This window comes from Drosophila miranda, chromosome 4 (genome assembly GCF_003369915.1).
Source record: "Drosophila miranda strain MSH22 chromosome 4, D.miranda_PacBio2.1, whole genome shotgun sequence".
Lineage (NCBI taxonomy): Eukaryota > Metazoa > Arthropoda > Insecta > Diptera > Drosophilidae > Drosophila > Drosophila miranda.
This window is the reverse complement of record NC_046677.1, coordinates 29,708,881-29,729,512: the sequence shown is the minus strand read 5'-3', so window position 1 is coordinate 29,729,512 and position 20,632 is coordinate 29,708,881. Positions and strand designations below refer to the sequence as shown.

General features: G+C 48.0%; 2 protein-coding genes and 1 long non-coding RNA gene across 4 annotated transcripts in view; 2 read left to right on the top strand and 1 right to left on the bottom strand.

The window, feature by feature from the left end:
• The window catches only part of LOC108161525 (protein sax-3), a 45,284-nt gene extending 27,864 nt beyond the window's left edge, over nt 1-17,420 (top strand). Inside the window, exons 2-14 of the mRNA XM_017295803.2 lie at nt 1,510-1,700; nt 2,848-2,950; nt 4,213-4,500; nt 4,579-4,719; nt 6,042-6,173; nt 6,267-7,204; nt 7,268-7,387; nt 7,454-7,871; nt 10,910-11,005; nt 11,079-11,325; nt 11,455-11,618; nt 13,294-13,594; nt 16,316-17,420. Coding sequence (XP_017151292.1) covers nt 1,510-1,700; nt 2,848-2,950; nt 4,213-4,500; nt 4,579-4,719; nt 6,042-6,173; nt 6,267-7,204; nt 7,268-7,387; nt 7,454-7,871; nt 10,910-11,005; nt 11,079-11,325; nt 11,455-11,618; nt 13,294-13,594; nt 16,316-17,420 — 4,244 coding nt within the window. The remainder of the gene's footprint in view (nt 1-1,509; nt 1,701-2,847; nt 2,951-4,212; nt 4,501-4,578; nt 4,720-6,041; nt 6,174-6,266; nt 7,205-7,267; nt 7,388-7,453; nt 7,872-10,909; nt 11,006-11,078; nt 11,326-11,454; nt 11,619-13,293; nt 13,595-16,315) is intronic.
• Nucleotides 1-19,406, bottom strand: part of LOC117189119 — a 107,523-nt gene extending 88,117 nt beyond the window's left edge. For both annotated transcript variants that reach the window (XR_004473193.1, XR_004473194.1), the window contains exons 1-2: nt 19,214-19,406; nt 14,617-14,689 (exon numbers count right to left, since the gene is read on the bottom strand). This is a non-coding gene — a long non-coding RNA (uncharacterized LOC117189119). The remainder of the gene's footprint in view (nt 1-14,616; nt 14,690-19,213) is intronic.
• Nucleotides 19,407-19,465: 59 nt separating this feature from the next.
• LOC117189117 (protein Hezron-like) lies at nt 19,466-20,558 on the top strand. Its single transcript, XM_033394126.1, has 3 exons — nt 19,466-19,664; nt 19,715-19,903; nt 19,966-20,558. Exons 1-3 carry the CDS (start codon nt 19,539-19,541, stop codon nt 20,254-20,256), a joined length of 606 nt encoding a protein of 201 aa, XP_033250017.1. The 5' UTR covers nt 19,466-19,538; the 3' UTR covers nt 20,257-20,558.
• Nucleotides 20,559-20,632: the final 74 nt, after the last annotated feature.

The window sequence follows — 20,632 nt, the reverse complement described above, 5'->3', positions numbered from 1 at the left end:
ACAATGGCTTCTCTTTGGACATGGCCAAAATCAGACAATCAGACAATGGCTCAATGGCGCCTCTCTCTCTCTCTCTCTCTCTCTCTCTCTCTCTCTCTCTCTCTCTCTTGCTGTTTCGCACACAACAAAAGACTGCTTGCTTTGGTGGCAATTGCAGCAGCAGCAACAACATCAAAAGCACAGCAGCAGCAACAACAATTGACAAATGTCCGACTATTCCTGTTGTTGTCTTTCACTGTTTTTTGTACCAGTATCTGTTTCACTCTTTGGCTAAAACACAATTGACAAATTTCATCATTTTTGCTGCAAATGGAAGGGAGCTGGCATGAGTCAGAAATCACCGAAATCACTGAATGGTGGGTGATCTCCCATAGTGATAACAATGTCACGATGGTATGCCATTTGCATAAAGGTCACACTTTTGGGGGGTGCTTAGAGCAGCTCGTGTTACAGTTACTTCAAAGATGTTAGGGTAATGCCTTGCTAGATACAAAGATACACTTTCCAACAGTTGTTCTCCCTTAAAAACCCAACTTATCTATCCTTATATTAGCTACTCTTCAAATCCCATCGATGGCACCACTCCAGTGATTTATTCAGTGACTTTTCTCATCTCCATCTCTGCCTGGTCTTTACTCTCGGCCAGCTCTCATCCTCTGAGAGCTCTCATTACTATCCGCTTTCAATAAATCTGGAAAACTTAATTTCCGGCTGAATGATGTTACTAACCTGGCTCCATCACACCACAACCGAGACACTCCCCCCCCCCACACCGCACCACACTCTCTGGTGTCCACTCTTCTCTTTGTCTCTCTCTCGCACACACATTTTTCACCTTTAAGCGCTTTTCGTAATTACATTTCAGCTGTTCCCCGACTGTTCTGTTCTGTTCTGTTCGGTTCCATTTGTTCTCGTCGTGCTTTCTCTTTGGGTCCTTCTGGTGCTTCTGCTGCTGCTTTTAATAAAGTTTATCTAGCGTTGTCCTTTGTCTCTCATCCTTATCGACAGACACAAATTTATGTTTGGTCTTTAGTTAGGTCTCGCTTCTCCACTGCCCAGCTCTGCTCTGCTCTGCTCTGGGCGCACAAATATTTTCATGCAGTTAATTGAATTTGAGAGGAGCCTCGAGTGAAATTCTCTTCTGTTTAACATAATTTCTGCTTGGATTTTCCCTAGCTTCAGGGGGGGTCCTCCCATTAATGGCCCCTTAATTGCCGCCGCATTAAGTGACAAAACTTGTTTGGCCGTCGAAAGATGAATCTCTTTTTTTTTCGGTAAATCCCCAGAGATCCTTAGATCCTTAGATCACACATGTGCCGGCTACCATCCGCTCTGTGGGATGCACGCTCTTGAGCATGAAATATTAGAACACTCTAGGATCCAGGGGTGCTCTCGTTCCCGCTCTCAAGTGGCTGTCTCGAGTGTAGGGTTACTGAAAGACAAGATTTCCCTTTTTACCGTTTCCCTTTTCCCTGACAACAATGAAATAACACGTTTTCTTTATTCCAGGTGAAAATCCACGCATCATCGAGCATCCCATGGACACGACGGTGCCAAAAAATGATCCATTTACGTTTAATTGCAAAGCCGAAGGCAATCCAACACCAACCATACAATGGTACAAGGATGGACGCGAACTGAAGACGGATGCGGGCTCCCATCGCATGATGCTGCCCGCGGGTGGCTTATTCTTTCTCAAGGTACGCATCGGAGTCGACTCCTTCTCCTCTATCATTACAGGGCCTTACAGCTGTCGTTGCAAGAGGCTACAGCCGTGGCAAAGGGAGGGGGTTAAGGAGTTGCAATTCCTTTATTGGGTTCCTGGGAACCCATGCCAATCATTGAGGCCTCCCTGCCTGCCTCTCCTGCCTCATGTGAAACGCAACATTTGTGCATAAACAGTTCTCTTTCTGTTTTTTTTTTTTTGTGCTTCGTGCGGCGTTGTATCTTCAGTCCGATATTATTTTACGGGCTTCCGTCTGGTTGCATTCTCCTCCAGTCGATACGGAAAACAGCCTGATGAACAAACAAAAGATTGTTGTTTTTTGTTGCTGCTTTGGGGGTTAGACGACAGCCCCCAGCCCCCTGCCCCCCCGCCCCCGCCCCAATATCATTTCGTGCGTGCACATTTCGCAATTTCTGCTAACGAGACTCCTTCTCAGGAGCCCAACCCCCCAAAAAGGCCAGAAAGGGTGTGCAGACATTGCAATATCCTCGGACTCTGTTTATATTAAATTCCTACTCGTCGTACCCCCTCCCCCGTCCCACTCACACTCCCCATGAAATTTTCATTAAATGCAGTACATTTTTTGTGCTGTATGTTTTTCCAAAAATTATTAATGGACGAGTGAATCATTCGAGTGAATTTCATTCAAATTTAAAGTCAAATATTCATAAATTAGGGCAGTGTCGGGCATGCCACACCCACGAATTACAGTTCATCTCAAGTCCAGGCAATTTATTTGTATTTTCTGCTGGGGCATGTCTCCCGAAAGTCAACCCCATCCGGAGTACATCTTTGTTGCCAATTAAAATTGAAGTGGCCCAGTGATTAAGGCCCCCAAACCCCCATGGGCCCTCGGCTGGAGTATGTGCCTCCTCTTCAATGTTTGGATGTATTTTTTAATTAAATTAAATTGCGTATACGCAGACTGGACAACAGGAAGAGCTCTGTTTTGGGTTGAGTCCGAGGCACGTTTCACTTTTATTTGATTTCGGATGAGCAATTTTGAGACTTTTTGATCTGACACGTGGCCCGGCCCGGCCCGGCCCTAAGCCCTGGCCTAAAAACTACTTAAATCTTTTAACTCGTGTATCTAATAATCTCTCGTTTCTACCCCAAAAAAGGTCATCCACTCACGCAGGGAGAGCGACGCGGGCACATATTGGTGCCAGGCCAAGAACGAGTTCGGTGTGGCACGCTCCAGGAATGCAACATTGCAAGTGGCATGTAAGTATTATCAATCGAAAAGACTCTATTAAAAGTAAGGAATGGCAAAGGGAAACAATTGTTTCAGGAATGTCTTTTAAAAATTAAAATTTGATTAAATTTCAAAGATTACTTGGATATTCCTTTGGAATATGGAGAACCCTCCTCAACACCTACTTTTGTAGATAGATTTCCCACCAAATCCTGGAGTTTCATTCAAATCCTTCGTAGGTTAACCGTTTCAATCCCATTTAGAGTAGGTTATCCACACGAAAATCACCCCAAAAATGGCTACATTTCAAGAAGTCTTGTCCAGTCTGATGAATGGCATGTCGACTTCCTCCAAAACGACACTGATGGATCGCCTAAACGAAGCAAAAATTTCAGAGCTAATTGGAGGGTTGCATTTCACGAAACGTACCCCCAACGTGCCAGGCAGCTGCATTCACAGCTATTGGCTTTCTAATTAAAAAAATGAAATGAAGTTAAATAAAATAAAGAGAAAACGCAGAGCTGCTTCCGTAGTCCGTAATCGATAGCCAACTCATGAGAGAGGTGGCCCATAGAGGGGGGGGGGGCTCTGCGCCAGTTTTGAGTGGCGGAAAAGGAGTAGTCGGTATTAATTAATTGGGCAAAAGCATAATGGGGATTTCGATTGAATTTCAGTGATGCTTAAAGCCATAAAACTTGACCACTTTTGATGGGGGGCGGGGCAGGGGCAGGGGATGCACCTCCTTGGGTCGGCAAAGTCAGAATCTCTCTGGCATTGAGTGTTTTTATGTTTTTTTATGGGGGCACGGTACGCTCTTGCCGTTGCCTTTGGCGTTCAGTGGAGCGCATTATGCGTTTATTGAAGTGCATTTTGCATTTCACATTTTGTACATTTTGTACATCGCATTTTCCCTCAATAAAAGCGAACCGAACCCGTAGAAGAGTGGACCGGTGGAAAATGCGGAATAAATAAAAGTACGCATTGCAAATGCCAAAGCTTATTAATATTTCTGTTGGCTGTTGCGAGAGCTGTGTGTCCGCTCAAAGCCTTAAACCTGGGCATCATTACCAAGCTTTTATTGGCATATTGAGCGGTGGATGGATGGCTTATAAAATATGTAGGAGCGCATAGCCGGCTCCGGGACCGGGTCCAGCTCTCTCTCTCTCTCGCTGCCATTCACCTGACAGTTATTAATATTGAATCAATCAAAGCCATTACTTTAGGGCAACTCCTCCTATCTCCCACACTGACATTTCTCCACTTTTCTCCTCTTTCACTCTCTGTTCCATAGTTCTTCGCGATGAATTCCGTTTGGAGCCGCAAAATACTCGAGTGGCCCAGGGCGAAGTGGCCCTGATGGAATGCGGTGCCCCGCGTGGCTCTCCGGAGCCGCAAATCTCGTGGCGCAAGAACGGACAGACCCTCAATCTGAGTGCCGGCAACAAGCGTATTCGCATTGTCGATGGAGGCAATCTGGCGATTCAGGATTCCCGCCAATCGGACGATGGTCGCTACCAGTGCGTCGTGAAGAACGTGGTGGGCACCAGGGAGTCGGCCACGGCTTTTCTCAAGGTTCATGGTAAGTATTTCCCCTCGAGCAACTTTCCACAGATACAGATACAGATACATATCAATCTTTGCTTCTCTCGTCTTGCAGTGCGGCCCTTCCTCATTCGTGGACCGCAGAACCAAACGGCCGTCGTGGGCAGTTCCGTGGTGTTTCAGTGTCGCATTGGCGGCGATCCCCTGCCGGATGTCCTTTGGCGGCGCACCGCCTCCGGCGGCAATATGCCTCTGCGTAAGTTTTTCTCTCTCGGGGTTCAATTAACCGGAAATGCTCGGCCAGCCATGTTACTTTCTGCCCGTTTCTGGGGCAGTTATTCACACATACAGGAGCCGCAATTTCAAATGAAATTAAAGCTTTTTGTTTACCCCACCCGCTCGAGTGGAGTCGGGAGTTGCACACAGAAATAGAAACAGAGAGCAGAAAGCAGAAAGCAGAACAAAAAGTTAGTTTATGCGGTTGCTTTGGCCTGTGGCTTTTCGTGTTGGCCAATTGGCAGTGTATAAGGGAAATGCACTGAGAGAAAGGCATAACCTTTACTATACGATACATAAAAGAGGATCCACGAGTCCCTGTAGCCTTTAATTTCCTGCCATTACAAAGGTTTGCCCTGAACTCGTGCCCCGCCATTTCTCTCAGTGTAGAAAACACCTACAGCACCGCCACAGTGCAGTTCTAGGTTGTTGTGCTTGTTGTTGTTGCTAGTTTCGGTTTTTTGGTTTGGGGGTTGTGCGGTTGTGGCCCCTGAGGCAACCCCCCACCCCCCCACGCCTCTGCCACTCACCCACCCCCCTGAGCACTGGGCAAACACAACTGTAACTTTTAATTCCGTTAATTGCCAATCTCTGTTGGCAGCAATCAACAATTTTGCTTGCACAACACTCGACTGTTGCAATGTTGTCCTTCAGACAGACAGACGGGCGACTCCTCGACACTCATTCAGTCAACCTCTCTCTAAAAGGAGTGCAACTAACCCCTGCAGGGGGGGGTGGAAAGAAAGCCCAGGCCACCAACAGAAGCTAGTTTACGCTTCTTTAAAGACCTCAAAGAAAAATAGCATAAAACCTGCCACAGAAGGCAGAGCAGGGCCTGGTGGCCTCGGTTGTTGTCCTAAACTTTTGTTAAGCAAACAATTGGCACAGTGGCCGGGAAGAGACCTCATGGGGGGGGGCATCCCACATTTAAAACCTATTTCGCAGTCAACCAACCAAAAAGAAAGCACAGAGAGAGCCCGGTCTTTGTTTATTGTAAGAAAAACCACAAAAGGTGCTCAGAATCAGAGACCTCCTCCTTTGAGAGCACACATCCCTGCCTCAGAGGTAGAGCCTGGGCGCCTGAGAGCTGTCTATGTCTATGTCTATGTCTTGGCTTACTTTGCTGCGGTTATTTGGCTGCTGGGTTGGCTGTGTTCCTGGCCATTTTTACGCTACTTGAACTACTAACGAAGTAGAAAGGGGACCAGGCAAAAGTTTCAGTTTGTTTTTCCTTCTGGGGGTGGCGGGGGCCACACATGAGTTCTTCTTCGACTAACCCACACTCTCCGACTGTCTGTTCAGGTCGTGTGCACGTACTTGAGGACCGGAGTCTGAAGCTGGACGACGTCACGCTGGAGGACATGGGCGAGTACAGTTGCGAGGCGGACAATGCGGTCGGCTCAATTACGGCCACGGGCATCCTCACCGTTCACGGTAAGTTAATTGCCTGAAAGCTACGGATTGACTCAAGAGCTAACCGGACACACACCCACACTCCATTTTCCATTTCCCCGTTACATTTGGCAGCCCCGCCCAAGTTTGTGATACGCCCCAAGAATCAACTGGTGGAGATCGGCGATGAAGTGCTGTTCGAGTGCCAGGCCACCGGCCATCCCCGGCCGACGCTCTACTGGTCGGTGGAGGGCAACAGCTCCCTCCTGCTGCCCGGCTACAAGGACGGTCGTCTGGAGGTGACCCTCACCCCCGAGGGTCGTTCGGTGCTGGCCATCACCCGGTTTGCCCGCGAGGATTCCGGCAAGGTTGTGGTCTGCAATGCCCTCAATGCCGTGGGCAGCGTCAGCAGCCGGACGGTGGTCTCGGTGGACACCCAGTTCGAGCTGCCGCCGCCCATCATCGAGCAGGGACCCGTCAACCAGACGCTGCCCGTGAAATCGATTGTGGTGCTGCCCTGCCGCACGCTGGGCACGCCAGTGCCGCAGATCTCCTGGTATCTGGACGGCATACCCATCGACGTGCAGGAGCACGAGCGAAGGAACCTCACGGAGGCCGGCGCCCTGACCATCTCCGATCTGCAGCGCCACGAGGACGAGGGCCTGTACACCTGTGTGGCCAGCAACCGGAACGGCAAGTCCTCGTGGAGCGGCTACCTGCGGCTGGACACCCCCACCAATCCCAACATCAAGTTCTACCGGGCCCCAGAGCTCTCCACGTACCCGGGCCCGCCGGGCAAGCCCCAGCTGGTGGAGAAGGGCGAGGACTCGGTGACCCTCAGCTGGACGAGGAGCAACAAGGTGGGCGGCTCCAGCCTCGTCGGCTATGTGATTGAAATGTTCGGCAAGAACGAGACCGACGGCTGGGTGGCGGTGGCCACCAGGGTCCAGAACACCACGTACACCCAGTCGGGCCTCGTGCCGGGCGTCAATTACTTTTTCCTGATTCGCGCAGAGAACTCGCATGGCCTCTCGCTGCCCAGTCCCATGTCGGAGCCGATTGCTGTGGGAACGGTAAGTTGTTTTTTCTATCCAAGTAGAGCCGCGGCTCTAATCCTTGCCTTCTTCCGTCTTTAGCGGTACTTCAACAGCGGCCTCGACTTGAGCGAGGCTCGGGCCAGTCTCCTGTCCGGCGATGTGGTGGAACTGAGCAACGCCAGTGTGGTGGACTCCACCAGCATGAAGCTCACTTGGCATGTAAGTAATCCCCCCACCACCCTTTGCCTAATCCCCCACCTCATCGTCACCTCATTCTCCATGCAGATCATCAATGGCAAATACGTCGAGGGCTTCTATGTCTATGCGCGTCAGTTGCCAAATCCAATAGTCAACAATCCGGCTCCGGTATCCACCAACAGCAATCCGCTGCTAGGCCCAACCTCCGCCACGGCCTCGGCATCCACATCGGCATCGGCATTGATTTCGACAAAGCCAAATATTGCCGCTGCCGGGAAACGTGATGGCGAGACCCACAATCCACAGCAGCAGCAGCAGCAGCCATCGAGTGCGGCCCTGAGCACCAAATATCGCATGCTGACGATACTCAATGGCGGCGGCGCCTCCTCCTGCACCCTCACGGGGCTCGTCCAGTATACGCTGTATGAATTTTTCATTGTGCCCTTCTACAAGTCCGTGGAGGGGAAGCCGTCGAACTCGCGGATTGCACGCACCCTGGAAGATGGTGAGTTTACGCCTACCCCCTACCCCTACCCCTAGCTGATGCCCATTTGCATGTGTGTACAGTGCGTTTCAGTGGCAGTAAGCTATCAAACTATCTTTAGCCTCAAAAGAATGATGGCTATCTTTTTGATTGGCTTTGGCTGTCAGTCAGACTCAGACGCTGGCTTTCCTGCATTGAAACGCACTGTAGCAACAGACTTTCTCCCGCTCTAATGAAGCATGTGCCTCAAATCCATCGAAATCCAACAAACCATATAAATACCTTTACAACGAAAACTACCCCTCGCAATGCCAGTGGAAGTAACCCCCAAACCCAAGGCCTACCTTCAAAGGTTCCTCCCTCTCTCTCGCTCTTTCCCTCGTGTGACAAATGCAGAAGGCGGTGACGGGGCACGGGGCACGGGGCACTTTTTGCATTGGCAACAATAACCTAATTCAATGAAAGGAAATGGCAGAAAGAACCTTATCCTTGGGCCATCGGCATCAGCTGCTGCCTCCCTGCCGCCATGCCGGTCGGGGGTCGGGGGTCGCATAATCGCCTATAATTTTTTTTGCCGAGGGTTACACCAAAATGGGCGGAGAGCAGATTTTTGTTATGGTTTTTTGTGTGTGTATCGGGGGATATGGCAAATAATGGAAAGAGTATGTCAATCATCGACAAAAAGAAAAGCCGAATCATGCGTAAGTAAATGTCGGAGGAAGGCTTTCGAATGTCGAATCCTTGGCTGGGCGCACGTGTGCCAAAGGGGGGGGAGAAGGGGTTTGATTTTGAGCTAAAACAATTCACGTGGCCAGAGGCAGGACTCACATGAAATGCGGTTTGTGTGCGGAATACTTGATCCCAGCGATTTACATGTGTCGTAGAGCCTTTCTCTTCGGCGGCTTATCGGCCGAACATGACTCCGCCAAAAGTTTATCCCTGAGCCCCCGAGTATCCCGTGTATCCCGTGTATATCATTGACAGCCCCCAGACAATCCTCGACCGAAGGAAAACTCAACGAACGAAAAGATGCAACAGAGAAAGAAAGAAAAGCGAAAGAGATGGAAACTTTCCAGACAGCTTTATCGCTTCATTCCATCACCAGAGAAGCAGCTGAGATATAAAACTTCTCCGGGGAGAGAGGGAGCCATTCTCTTGGCCAAAATATATATAAAAATAATTAAGAAACAAAAAAAGCAACGGAAGCCGCCACAGAGAGGCAAACAGAAAGTGCTCGGCTCTCACAGTGCTGCAAGTAAGTCAACAGACGCAGAACCGCAATATAAAATGCACAAACGTTGCACGCACCCCAAAAACTCGTTGCGCCGCACTTGACTCCACTTCATTTCCAGTACCACAGTTCCACTCCCTTCTGCCCCCCCCAAACTGTCATCAAATCAAAACTCATTTCGTATGCATCACATTTTCACTTGAGCATCGCATCGTCTGACTTTTGCTGACAACAGAAGGGGACAGAGGGACAGCGGGAGGAGCACACAGTGCCTCAAAGAAATTGCCAACGCAATTGTGTAAAGATAAACAACAATTATTGCTGCTATATGAGGCACTGTATCCCACTCCTCCCTGCCCCACCCCCCGGCACAGTGGGCCACAAAAATGTGCAGTGCTGGCAATGCAATGCAAATTTGATGCGCGTTTGCTTAAGGGAGCCAGCGGTCCGGGAACGAGACAGGAAACATTTTTACCCACGTCGGAAGTCGGCAAATAAAGGTGTGCTCCACTGGGGAAATGTTAGACGGCAGCCAAAGGAGTTTGCCAGCAGAGGGGAGGGGTTCGGTGACTGGGGAATGCTCTGCACAAAAGTTGAGAGTAAAAGTCGAACCATAGAACCCCTTCGATAGAGTGTGGCTTAACCCTTTAGCTGCTAGAAAGATGGAATCCTAGTGCCTCATTCCAGACAGTTTTCTAAGGCATAACTCTACGTATTCCAGTCTATCAAACCTCTATTCTACTCTATCAAAGGACCTCCTCGAATAGACAGCCCAACATTTCTCGCAAATAAGGGTGTCCTGTCCGACATGAATATCCCTCAAAAGGGAGTGGTTTCCTTTCTCGGGGTCGTGTCGTATCCCCGAGTGATATTTGCACTATCGAATTAACCCCCTCCCCAAAAAAAAAAACTCCAGCGAGAAGGGAATGACATTTTCGCAAATTAACCCCCAACCGCAGAGTGAGTCACCGACTTTTGGCAGTGACTGTTGAGGCGAAACATTTAGATAAGCGAAAAGTGTGATCACAACTGCAATTGGAGATTTTTCAATTGCTTTTTCCCGTCTCAGAACATTTGAGATTCATCTGCGAGTGCCCCGCCCCGGGGGGTCATTTGTGCCGCACAATGGCAGCTACGTGTTAAGCAGCGTTGCATCATCAGTATCATCAAAACGAGAAGAACAACGAGAGTGTGGAGAATGTGGAGAAAGTACCGAGAAAGAAAGAACGAAAGAACAAAAAACACCCGCATAGACAAAAGGCACGACAAGCACTTTAACATGTCGCAATGTCCCCAGGGACGGGGGACAACAACAAAGACGGCAAAAAAAAGCAAAGAACCTCTCTACAGTTTACACTTTTCCCCCCCTTCCTGGCCAGCTTCCAGGGTATCCTATCCGTATCCTACCTATTTAGGGATTTCACTCCTTTTTCTGCACCCACCTTTTGTTTTGTCTCGTTGCAAATTTTGCACGTGTGTGTTTATTTAAAGAAAATTGCTTCACTCAGCCGCCGCAGAGACGCATACAAAGGGGGGGGGGGGGAAGCACTTGTAAAAAGCGACAGCAGGAAATAAATAAACAAATGAAGATGAGTTCTCTGAAGAGAGACAGAGGGAGAAAAAGGATTCTCTTGCACAGACACTCGATGTGAAGGATGTGCCTGAGCAGCCCACAACCCGGAACTAGTTCCTGCTGCTCGAGTGAGGAGCCCCCCAACTAAATGCCAATTAATTACCAAACTAAATCTCATTAGGACGGCCCGTCACGTAACCATCAAAAAGCCATTTATGTAACCGGTTTCCACCATCTCCATGCCCCTCTTTCCAGTACCCAACGAGGCGCCATTCGGCATGGAGGCCCTGCTGCTCAACGCCTCGGCGGTGTTCCTCAAGTGGAAGGCACCCGAACTGAAGGCACAGCATGGTAAGCACTACGGCCCTTACCGATAAGACCGATAACAGATAAGTAATCGCTTGGACTCCTCTTCGATTTCCAGGCATTCTCTTGAACTATCACGTTGTGGTGCGAGGCATTGACACGGCCCACAATTTCTCGAGGATTCTCACGAATGTCACCATCGATGCGGCCTCGCCCACGCTCGTTTTGGCCAATCTCACCGAGGGCGTTATGTACACGGTGGGCGTGGCAGCGGGCAATAATGCCGGCGTGGGTCCCTACTGTGTGCCGGCCACCTTGCGCCTGGATCCCATCACCAAGCGTCTCGATCCGTTCATCAATCAGCGGTAAGTCCCACGTTTCGGGTGGCGAGGAGGGGTGCGAACCTTTCAACTATTTTGGGGCTGAAAATCTATTTTTAGCGCTCGTTTTATCCCCACAAATAATTTCTATTTCTAATTTTGGCTCTCCTGCAGCTACCCCATCAATCAGGATCATGTTAACGATGTGCTGACACAGCCCTGGTTCATAATACTCCTGGGCGCCATCCTGGCGATACTCATGCTGTCCTTTGGGGCAATGGTCTTTGTGAAGCGCAAGCACATGATGATGAAGCAGTCGGCCCTGAATACCATGCGTGGTGAGTATTTCCTGGACACTACACAGACACTGGCACATCCTGCAGCCTGCAGCCTGGAGCCTGTGGAGCTTTGCATCCGCTAGTTTTCGTTTCCTTCCTAGCCAGACAGGCACACACACACACACACACATTTGCCTGCATATAAATAACGCTAATTTTTCCATTGTTGGGGCCTCTGCTGTGTAAAAATAGGTGCGAATAAATATTTTAGCATGGCCGAGCCACAGACACGGAGTATCTGTATCTCCGCATAGAATGCTCGTAATAGAAATTAACATTTTGCACGTGACGGCAACTTCCTCTGGCCTCTGGCCTCTGGACATTCCCCAAAGCCATCCCCCCCCCCCCCCCACCCCCTCTCTAATGGCTGCCATTGCAATTATGCATTTAGTTTTGTGTGCATTATTAACCAACAAGTTGTGTGTGGGCAGATGGCCTAAATGGAACAGGGAACAGAGTTAGAACAGGGAGTAGAGAGCAGTGAGGCGGCTCTTGTGGTCTAATTGAAATTAGCAACATTACGAGGTGAGGGGGAGGGAGCAGGGAGTGCAGCCTGTTGACTGGGGAATTTTCGGTTTTAGCCGGTTAGCCCCTAAATGGTTGTCGGGGGTGGAATTTTAGAGCAAAGGTAAGGGAACTTTGAAAAAGGGCAAGCAAAAAGGTGTTCCAGAAAACTAGTCTGTAAAGAGTTTGAAGCACCTCCAGAGTCCCCGAATATTTCAATAAATTCCTCCTAAATCCTGCTTTAATTTTGCAAAAACACCGACAATGATTCAACCCATTTGGCGGCAGTCGCTGGCTGTGTGGCAATCCAGCACTCAACAATAGTGTAGAACAAGTCAAAATCCAAATGGGGAAACACGGAAAAAAGGCGTTGCATATTCATGGGGCGCCATTTACCATAAACTAAGCAGCATTCGGGAGCATCAGGGAGCTTCAGGGAGCACCAGGGAGCTTCGGGGGGAGGTGCGACAGCTGAATGAATGCTCACCTGCAGTAAAAACTCTGCAAAAAAGGACACAAATTTGAGGGGACAGGACAGCAGACAGCTTTGAACAGTGGTCGGGGGGGGAGTGGGTGTTCGGGGGACCCCTGGAGTCGGGAGGTGGCAGGCCATAAAACACTCGCTTGATGCGCAGTTATAACCCGGGGACAGTTTAATTGGTTGCATTTTTTATACGAATATGCAACACAATTTTGTCTCTCTCCCCCCCCCCCCCCCCCTCCCCCCTTGTTGTCGTTGTTCTGGTTGTGTTTTGTGAGCATGCAACGCAAGTGGAAAATTGACAATAATTTATTTGATTTTTTCCATGGCATTTCCCCAACCTCCCCCCAACGGGGGGATAATATTATTTTAATGCGCTCAATTTATAGCAGAGGAATTAAATCCACTGGGAGGGGGGTGGGGGAGGGGGAGGGGGGGGGTCAGAGAGTGTTCCAGCAATGGATTTCGAAACCCTCTCGAAGATCACCCACAAAAAGGGGCATTCCGGCACTGCCATATCCTTTCCCAGAACACACTTGTCTATGGCTTGTCCCTCCTTGTGCCACCGCCTCGTTTTGTATGTTTTTGTTTAATTTGCGGACTGCAATTTATCCTGCCCCACAATTTGTTGCACAACATTTAATTGCTCTGACTGACTGTCTCCCATCTCCAACCCTCTTCCACCTGCAGGCAATCACACGAACGACGTGCTCAAAATGCCGAGTCTATCGACACGGAATGGCAACGGCTACTGGCTGGATGCCTCCACGGGCGGCATGGTGTGGCGCCCCTCGCCCAGCGGCGACTCGCTCGAGATGCACAAGGATCACATCGCCGACTATGCCCCTGTCTGTGGCGCTGTGAGTCCCGGCGCTGGCGGCGGCGGCGGTGGTGCAGGTTCGGGAGGCCCTGGCCCTGGCGGTGGGGCTGGCGGCATCAGCGGCGTCGATGACATTCATGGAGGACATGGCAGTGAACGCAATCAGCAGCGGTAAGTTTTTCCAACGAACAAAAACCAATCCAGCAAATTGGGGTTACCCCCAAGGCAAAAGACTTGCCACGACCTGCGGATACGCTATGGAGGGTATTTGGAATCAGAAGCCTCAACAAACTCCGCCTTCAGTCGGTGATACCCCTCTTAAAGGCTGTGGAGTACTCCTATCCCTAAAACCAGAGCCTCTTCTGAAGCCCCAAGGCCTCAACAAACTCCACCTTCAGTCGGTAATACCCCTCTTAAAGGCCAAGGGTATGCCAGCAACAACAACCTGCCAGCTCAAAGCGACGACAATAAAAATTCACCAAACTGTGAAATTGCATTTTTCTGCCGCGGCGACTACCGAAAAAAAACGAAGAAAGAAGAAAGTATTCCCCCAAAAAAAGAAACCCCCCCAAGCAGACACACGTATAGTTTTTGTAGAGACTTTTTCGGGTCTCCCTTTTGGCCGTTGGCCACTGGCCGGTGGGAAAATCAAGTTAGGAATAGAAATGTTGGCCAGGCTATTTATGTTGATTTTTCCGAATGGGCCAATGCCCAGTGGAGTTCCTAGTTCCTAGTCGTCCCGGCGACAATGTAATTATCAGAAAGGCCTTTAAGGACTGCACTTTAGGGCGACCTTTAAGTTCGTCGAGGGCTGGCATAAAATATGTTTTGCATAATTTAGCCACGCATTTGTAATTAGTTTTGCGGTTCGGCCTGAAGGGTGGCCTGAAGTTCGAAATCAAAGTTCGAATCCAGTTAGCAGCAGAGGGGGAGCAGAGGGGGGACCCCGCGGCAATCTAATTTATTTGTCTGGCCGCTGGCAAATGCAGCAAAATATTGTTTCGGGCCTGAAATTGTAGCAATGTTTCTGGCATCGAACCGTAATTGTTATTTATTTGCGGCTAATTTTGTGTTGGCCGCAAATTATACGTAAAATTAAGGGGGGATCAGGAGGAGGGCTTTAAATATAAAAAAGAAACAGGAAAACTGGTGTAGAAATTGTAGAAAAAATCACTTAAATTTGGTAAACTCACCATCAAAAAGCATTTATTTTCTGAGCTGGAATCACTTCGTAATCACTATATCATGGCAGACCTTGAAAAAAACCTACAATAAAAAAATGCAAAGAAATATTTAAAATTTAAATACAGCATATTCCGAGTCCAGCAGCTGCTGTCCAACAAAAATGGCAATTAAATGCCAATCAAGCATCAAAAGCTAAAGAGTCAGTTTTTCCAAAAAATAAAAAACCCATAAAATAAAATGTATTTTATTTATTTAAATAAAGAACGTAAAGGAATACCCGCATGGGGTGGGGGTCTGCTCAAATATTAAATGGAAATGTTTTTCCCAGCGACTACTGTAAATAAATGCCAGAATCCAGAGTCCAGAGTCCAGAACCCAGATAATTATAATTATTTTTGCACACTTAATTAGTCATTAAAAACGCAAATTGAAAATGAGTCGCCTTTCCACTCTCTGTCTGGTTGCAATTTAATACAAATATTAATAATAATTGCAACAAAATAATAACCATAACAATAAAAGTAATCAGGATAATAATGAGTGTCATATGCGTGAAGGGGGGTAGCACTGGAGAGAGTGGAAAAGGAGTGAAGGGAATAGATTGTTTATCCCAATGTTCTAGACAAGATTGGAGGGGATAGGAGTGGGCTTTAAATATTAAAAAAAGGAGGAAATATTGGGGGTTTACTTAGTGTTTTAACTGATGGAAAAAATGTTGTAGAAAATCTAGGAAAAAATAACTTAAATTTAGGAAACTTCCTTACAAGCTTATGACGTTCAGAACCCCATGCATTCCTCCCAGCTCCATGCCAGTCGAGGCCATGGTGGAGTCTAGGACGAGCAGTCCTAAGAGATACAAGTGATATCCGTTTTTCATCTGCAGTCTGTTCACAAATACGATTTATCAAATATAATTCGCTTAACAAGTTGAAATGTTTTACCCCGTTTCCGAGTGAGCATTTGACAAGCTCATTACTATTCCATGGCCTGGCACTGGGCACAACTTGTATTCGTATTCCCTGGCTGCGACTGCTCCACTCATTAAGGGCATTAAAAGCGGTCTATGTGGAGGGCTCTCCGCCTGGCCATGGCAACCGGTAACTCCATCAATGCGCCGTATATTTTTACAAGCTTTTCAGAGTTTTAAAATCAGTTTTTTTTTTTTTTTTTTGGGTCTGTCTGCCCTGCCGCCAGGTTAATCCGCTTTCAGTATTTAAATACGAAAATAATGCTAAAAAAGGGGGTAGGTTGGGTGGCAGATTGGGTGGGAATTCCTGCTCTCAACATTTGCACCTTGGCGCTGTTTAAGCTGGTCATTTATTTAATGGATATGCAAGGATTGCTTTAGTCTAGGAAACATCCAGTAAAAACACTATTTTCTCACCTGATCTTGACCATATACTCGTACGTATGAAATGCGAAATAAATTCACATTTTTCCGCATGGAAGAGCACCCGCAGAGTCGGAAGCAACGCCGGACCGGAGTCCACCGGACTGGACCGAAAAATGCAAATTTCCGCCGCGCCACGCCATAAATTCCGTAGACCAAAATCCCAACCAGCGACCGACAAATTTATAACCAAAAGATGGGGGCAGGCCGAGGGAATTTTCCGGGCTGTGGTTGGGGGAAAATGTTGTACTCGCTATAAACAAGCCAAGTAATAACTGGGTTCTTTTTTTCATTTGTTTTTATCTGTTCATTTGCAGGTACGTGGGCGAGTACTCGAATATACCCACCGACTATGCGGAAGTGTCCAGTTTTGGAAAAGCGCCCAGCGAGTACGGACGTCACGGCAATGCCTCCCCGGCGCCCTATGCCACATCCTCGATACTGAACCCGAACCAACAGCAGCAGCAGCAGCACCAACAGCAGGCGCGTTATCAACAGCGACCAGTTGGGCCTGGCTACGGCCTCCAACGTCCCATGCATCCCCACTACCAACAGCAGCATCCCCAGCATCCACAGCAGCAGCAGCAACAGATTCCCCTTCCCCTTCCGGGCAACATCTATCAGCAAATGTCGACCACCAGCGAGATCTATCCGAGCAATACGGGCCCCGCCCGCTCCGTGTACTCGGAGCAGTTCTACTACCCCAAGGACAAGCACATGCACATGCACATCACCGAGAACAAGCTGAGCAACTGCCACACCTACGAGGCGGCCCCGGGACCCAAGCAGCCCTCCGCTCCCGCCGGCAACAGCAACTCGTCGCAGTTCGCCAGCGTGCGGCGCCAGCAGCTGCCACCGGGCTGCAGCATCGGACGGGACAGTGCCCGCTTCAAGGTAATCAACACGAGCACAGGTCAGGGGGGTCCGCTGATGGATCAGGGCAAGACCCAGCAGCAGCAACAGCAGCAGCAGCAGCAGCAGCAGAACCTGCTCGATCTGGACGGCTCCTCCTTCTGCTATAATGGGCTGGCCGACTCCGGCTGCGGCGGCTCCCCCTCGCCCATGGCCATGCTGATGTCGCACGAGGACGAGCAGGCGCTGTACCACACGGCCGACGGAGACCTGGACGACATGGAGCGGCTGTACGTGAAGGTCGACGAGCAGCAGCCCCCGATGCAGCAGCAGCAGCTTCTGCCGCTGGTGCCGCAGCATCCCAGCGAGCTGCTGCAGCCCTCGCCACACCATCACCAGTCGTGGCGCGGCCAGAGCACTCGAGGCAGCCGCAAGGTCCCCCAGGAGGCCGTCAACGTGAAGGAGGCCACCGAACTGATCTACGCCCCCGGCAGTGTGGCCAGCGAGAGGAGTCTGCTGAGCAACACGGGCAGCGGCAGCAGCGGCCAGCCCCCGTGCCACAATGTCTGACCCCTGCAGAGCGGGTCCATGGGGCAGCTAGGCAAGATTCAGGCGGAGGTCCAGATCCAGTCCCAGTCCCAGTCCCAGTCCCCCTCCCACACCCACACCCACACCCACACCCACACCCAGTCCCAGGAGCAGTTGTACGCCAGAGAAGTGCGAGAGCTGCTCGCCTGGTGCGAACGCTTCAACAATGGCGGTGTGGAGAATTTTGAGTAGGGGAATATGGAGAGCATTGGAAAAGAGCAAAAGAATGGTTCCACCTTCGCATTTGTCAGAATTTTTGAACGTGATCAAGACTGAGACTGAAGGAGTGCGAGGATTGCGTGAGAATTACTTATAATTTCTAGTATTACAAGGTTTCGTTTCTCTATATATATGACAAATGCCCAACCCCTGGACCTGGGGGCGAGCATGGGCTCTATGCTAGTGATAGACGTATTACCCTACTTTTCCCTCTCTCTCTCTCTCTCTCTCTCTCTGTCTCTACTCGTATGTATCTTTCTCCAGCTAAGTATCTTCTAAAACTGTAGGTTAAGATCAAGATCATTGTACATGTTGAAGAAAAAGTATGATTAGTTCCTCCAAGTATGCAGATGATGATAACCCACACACTGCTTTAGCTATAGAATACGAGTATATAGGACAGATATCGATTAATGTTTAGCCACCTATGTGTAAATATTGTAATGCACTAGCCGTATATCAAGTAAAATATTCAAACCAATTATGCAAATGTGAACATAACAAATATTAAGCCTACATATATGCGTATAAATTTAAATTATTGTAACCCTGGCAGGGGGCAAAGCGATTGGCGGGGGGCTAATTCTTACCGAAGTTTAACTTTTGTAAAGCATCTTTGATCTGCCAATGCTTTTGCCCCCCCAATCTTCTCTAAGCATCATACATATAGCACATACATATAGGATATGGTTAGATACCTTGTGCATATAGTAATTTAAATTAAAAATAATCCCCATTTAATCAGTTGTTGTGCACATATATATAATCAACGCCACGATAGATACACCACTAAGACAGATATAGACAGAAAACTCCTTCAATCTCGAGCCAAGAAAAGATACAACTTCCTTGGTTCTCACTTATGAACTGCGCTCCCAGGCACGCAACAATACACTTATATCTAGATCGAGTATATCCCCCCCCCCAGACACCACATAGAAGAACTCTCCACTCGGGCCCTTCGTGGAGAGGTAGCATTTACCGTACGAGTTTGTTGTTTAAAGCGCATTTCTGTGTGTCTATGTGTAACTGTAATTATTGATATTGAATACGTATCTACAATGTAGCAATTAAAATGCAAAAATAAAACAAAACGCCATAATTATGAATATAAAAACAAGCAAATCCCAGCGAAAGCTAGTGTTTTTTCTCGCATTTTGGTTGGTTTTTAGTCAACAATCAACAATCGGTATAAATACGGAAATGAGCAATGCTTTTTGGAGGATGGGCAGTGTATTCATTGAATTACTGCACTCTACGGAATTACATGAAAGTATTGTGTACTTTAATGGATAACTATTTTGAGGGGAAAGCAATGGAAAATAGGATTCCCAAAGGCTAGCTGATTTTTGCATGGAATAAATGGTCTATGAAAAAATGTTCCTAAATGAATATTCTTTCAAAGTGATGAAAACTAAAGAAATTGGGTGCTAAAAGTGAATCAGGGTTATGCATTTGAGCAAAAAACATTCGAAACTAACAAAAAAAAATATGGAAAAACCATTCTAGCAAAGAATTAGGGAAATATGCCTGACTGGAGTTGTTTGAGTCCTTACCAAAAGATCAGGGACACTTTTCCAAATGCAGGAACCTATGGAACGCTCAGATTGGCCCACAAATGACTCAGAAAACCAGATATATATGGGCAAATATCCTCGGTCCTTAATAGGAACTTCCGATTACAGGAACAACAACTACACCTAATTTTGTTTTTACATCCAAATTCAAAACGTCAAATTTTTTCATAGAATAAATGAAATTAAATTGTTGAAATTCGAAAAAGAAAAGCAACCATAGGGATTTCCTTTCTGACTATCATTGTTTTCGACTGTCACATTTCAATTCAATTTTCAATCGCAGCACTAGTGTAAAGGAAAAATAATGTTGAAGGCAATCGAAGGAGCAAAGGGATCAAAGGGATCGAAGGGAGCAGAAAAGCTCTCGTGCTTCACAGCGGGATCCACTGTGCGCTGCAAGACCTGCTTCGACGAGGAAGTATTGGGCAAGGTAAGTTGCTGCAAGGGGTATTTCAATTAACTTATCAATCGGCCTTTGAGGTGGTGGCCTTCGATGCCGGCTCCAAAATGCTAATGCTGGAAGCTCTCATTAAGAAGCGTGCTGCCAGTGGCCAGATGCTTTGTGATAGGAGCATCGTGAACTTGAACTTTTGTATTGATGTGGAGATCGTCGATGAGGTCGCGATGCCGAAAAAGATGCCAGTACCGGACGCCCTCGACCTACAGAAGGTGTGTGGAACATGCGTAATCCTTATAAAACTCTTAATCTAAGCACCCGTATCCTCTTGCAGTTGGAGAAGCGTCTTGACAACTCAGTAAAGCAGAGGGTCAAGTTCCTTAAGAGCTGCCATCCGAAAGTCTCGCCCATGGGCCAGGCACTTTATTCCCATTTAGCCAATTTATTGGGCGAAAATCAGGTGTCCTGGCTCGAGGAGGATAAGAAAATCTCCATCTTTGTGAAGCATCAGGTGACCATTGACCCACCCTATGGTGTGGCCAATGTCAAAAGTGTTAACGAGTCGACCAAGCTTCTGAAATGTGTCCGGGGGATTGTGCAGCAGTTCACCAAATATCAAAATTAAGTAAAACACACACACACCCAACACAAGAGAGTGCGACTCAACAACAAAAAATATTTGAAAAAACTTTGAAATATGTACACTCTACACCCCACATAGACTTTGCGTTAAATGCCTTAAGAAAACACATCTTAAATATACTTTTAATTGCTGACGACGATGATATACCAAACAAGCATCCACAGCATGACATTTATAAAATACTACAACTATTACGTAATGCCCATACACATACATACATATATTATATTGTAAAACTGCTTACTGTATGGTTTCGTTATGCATAAATGCTCAAATGACAGACAGACATGGCTCTATGGACTCGACTATTGATGCTGATCAAGAATATATATACTTTATGGGTTCGGAAAGGCTTCCT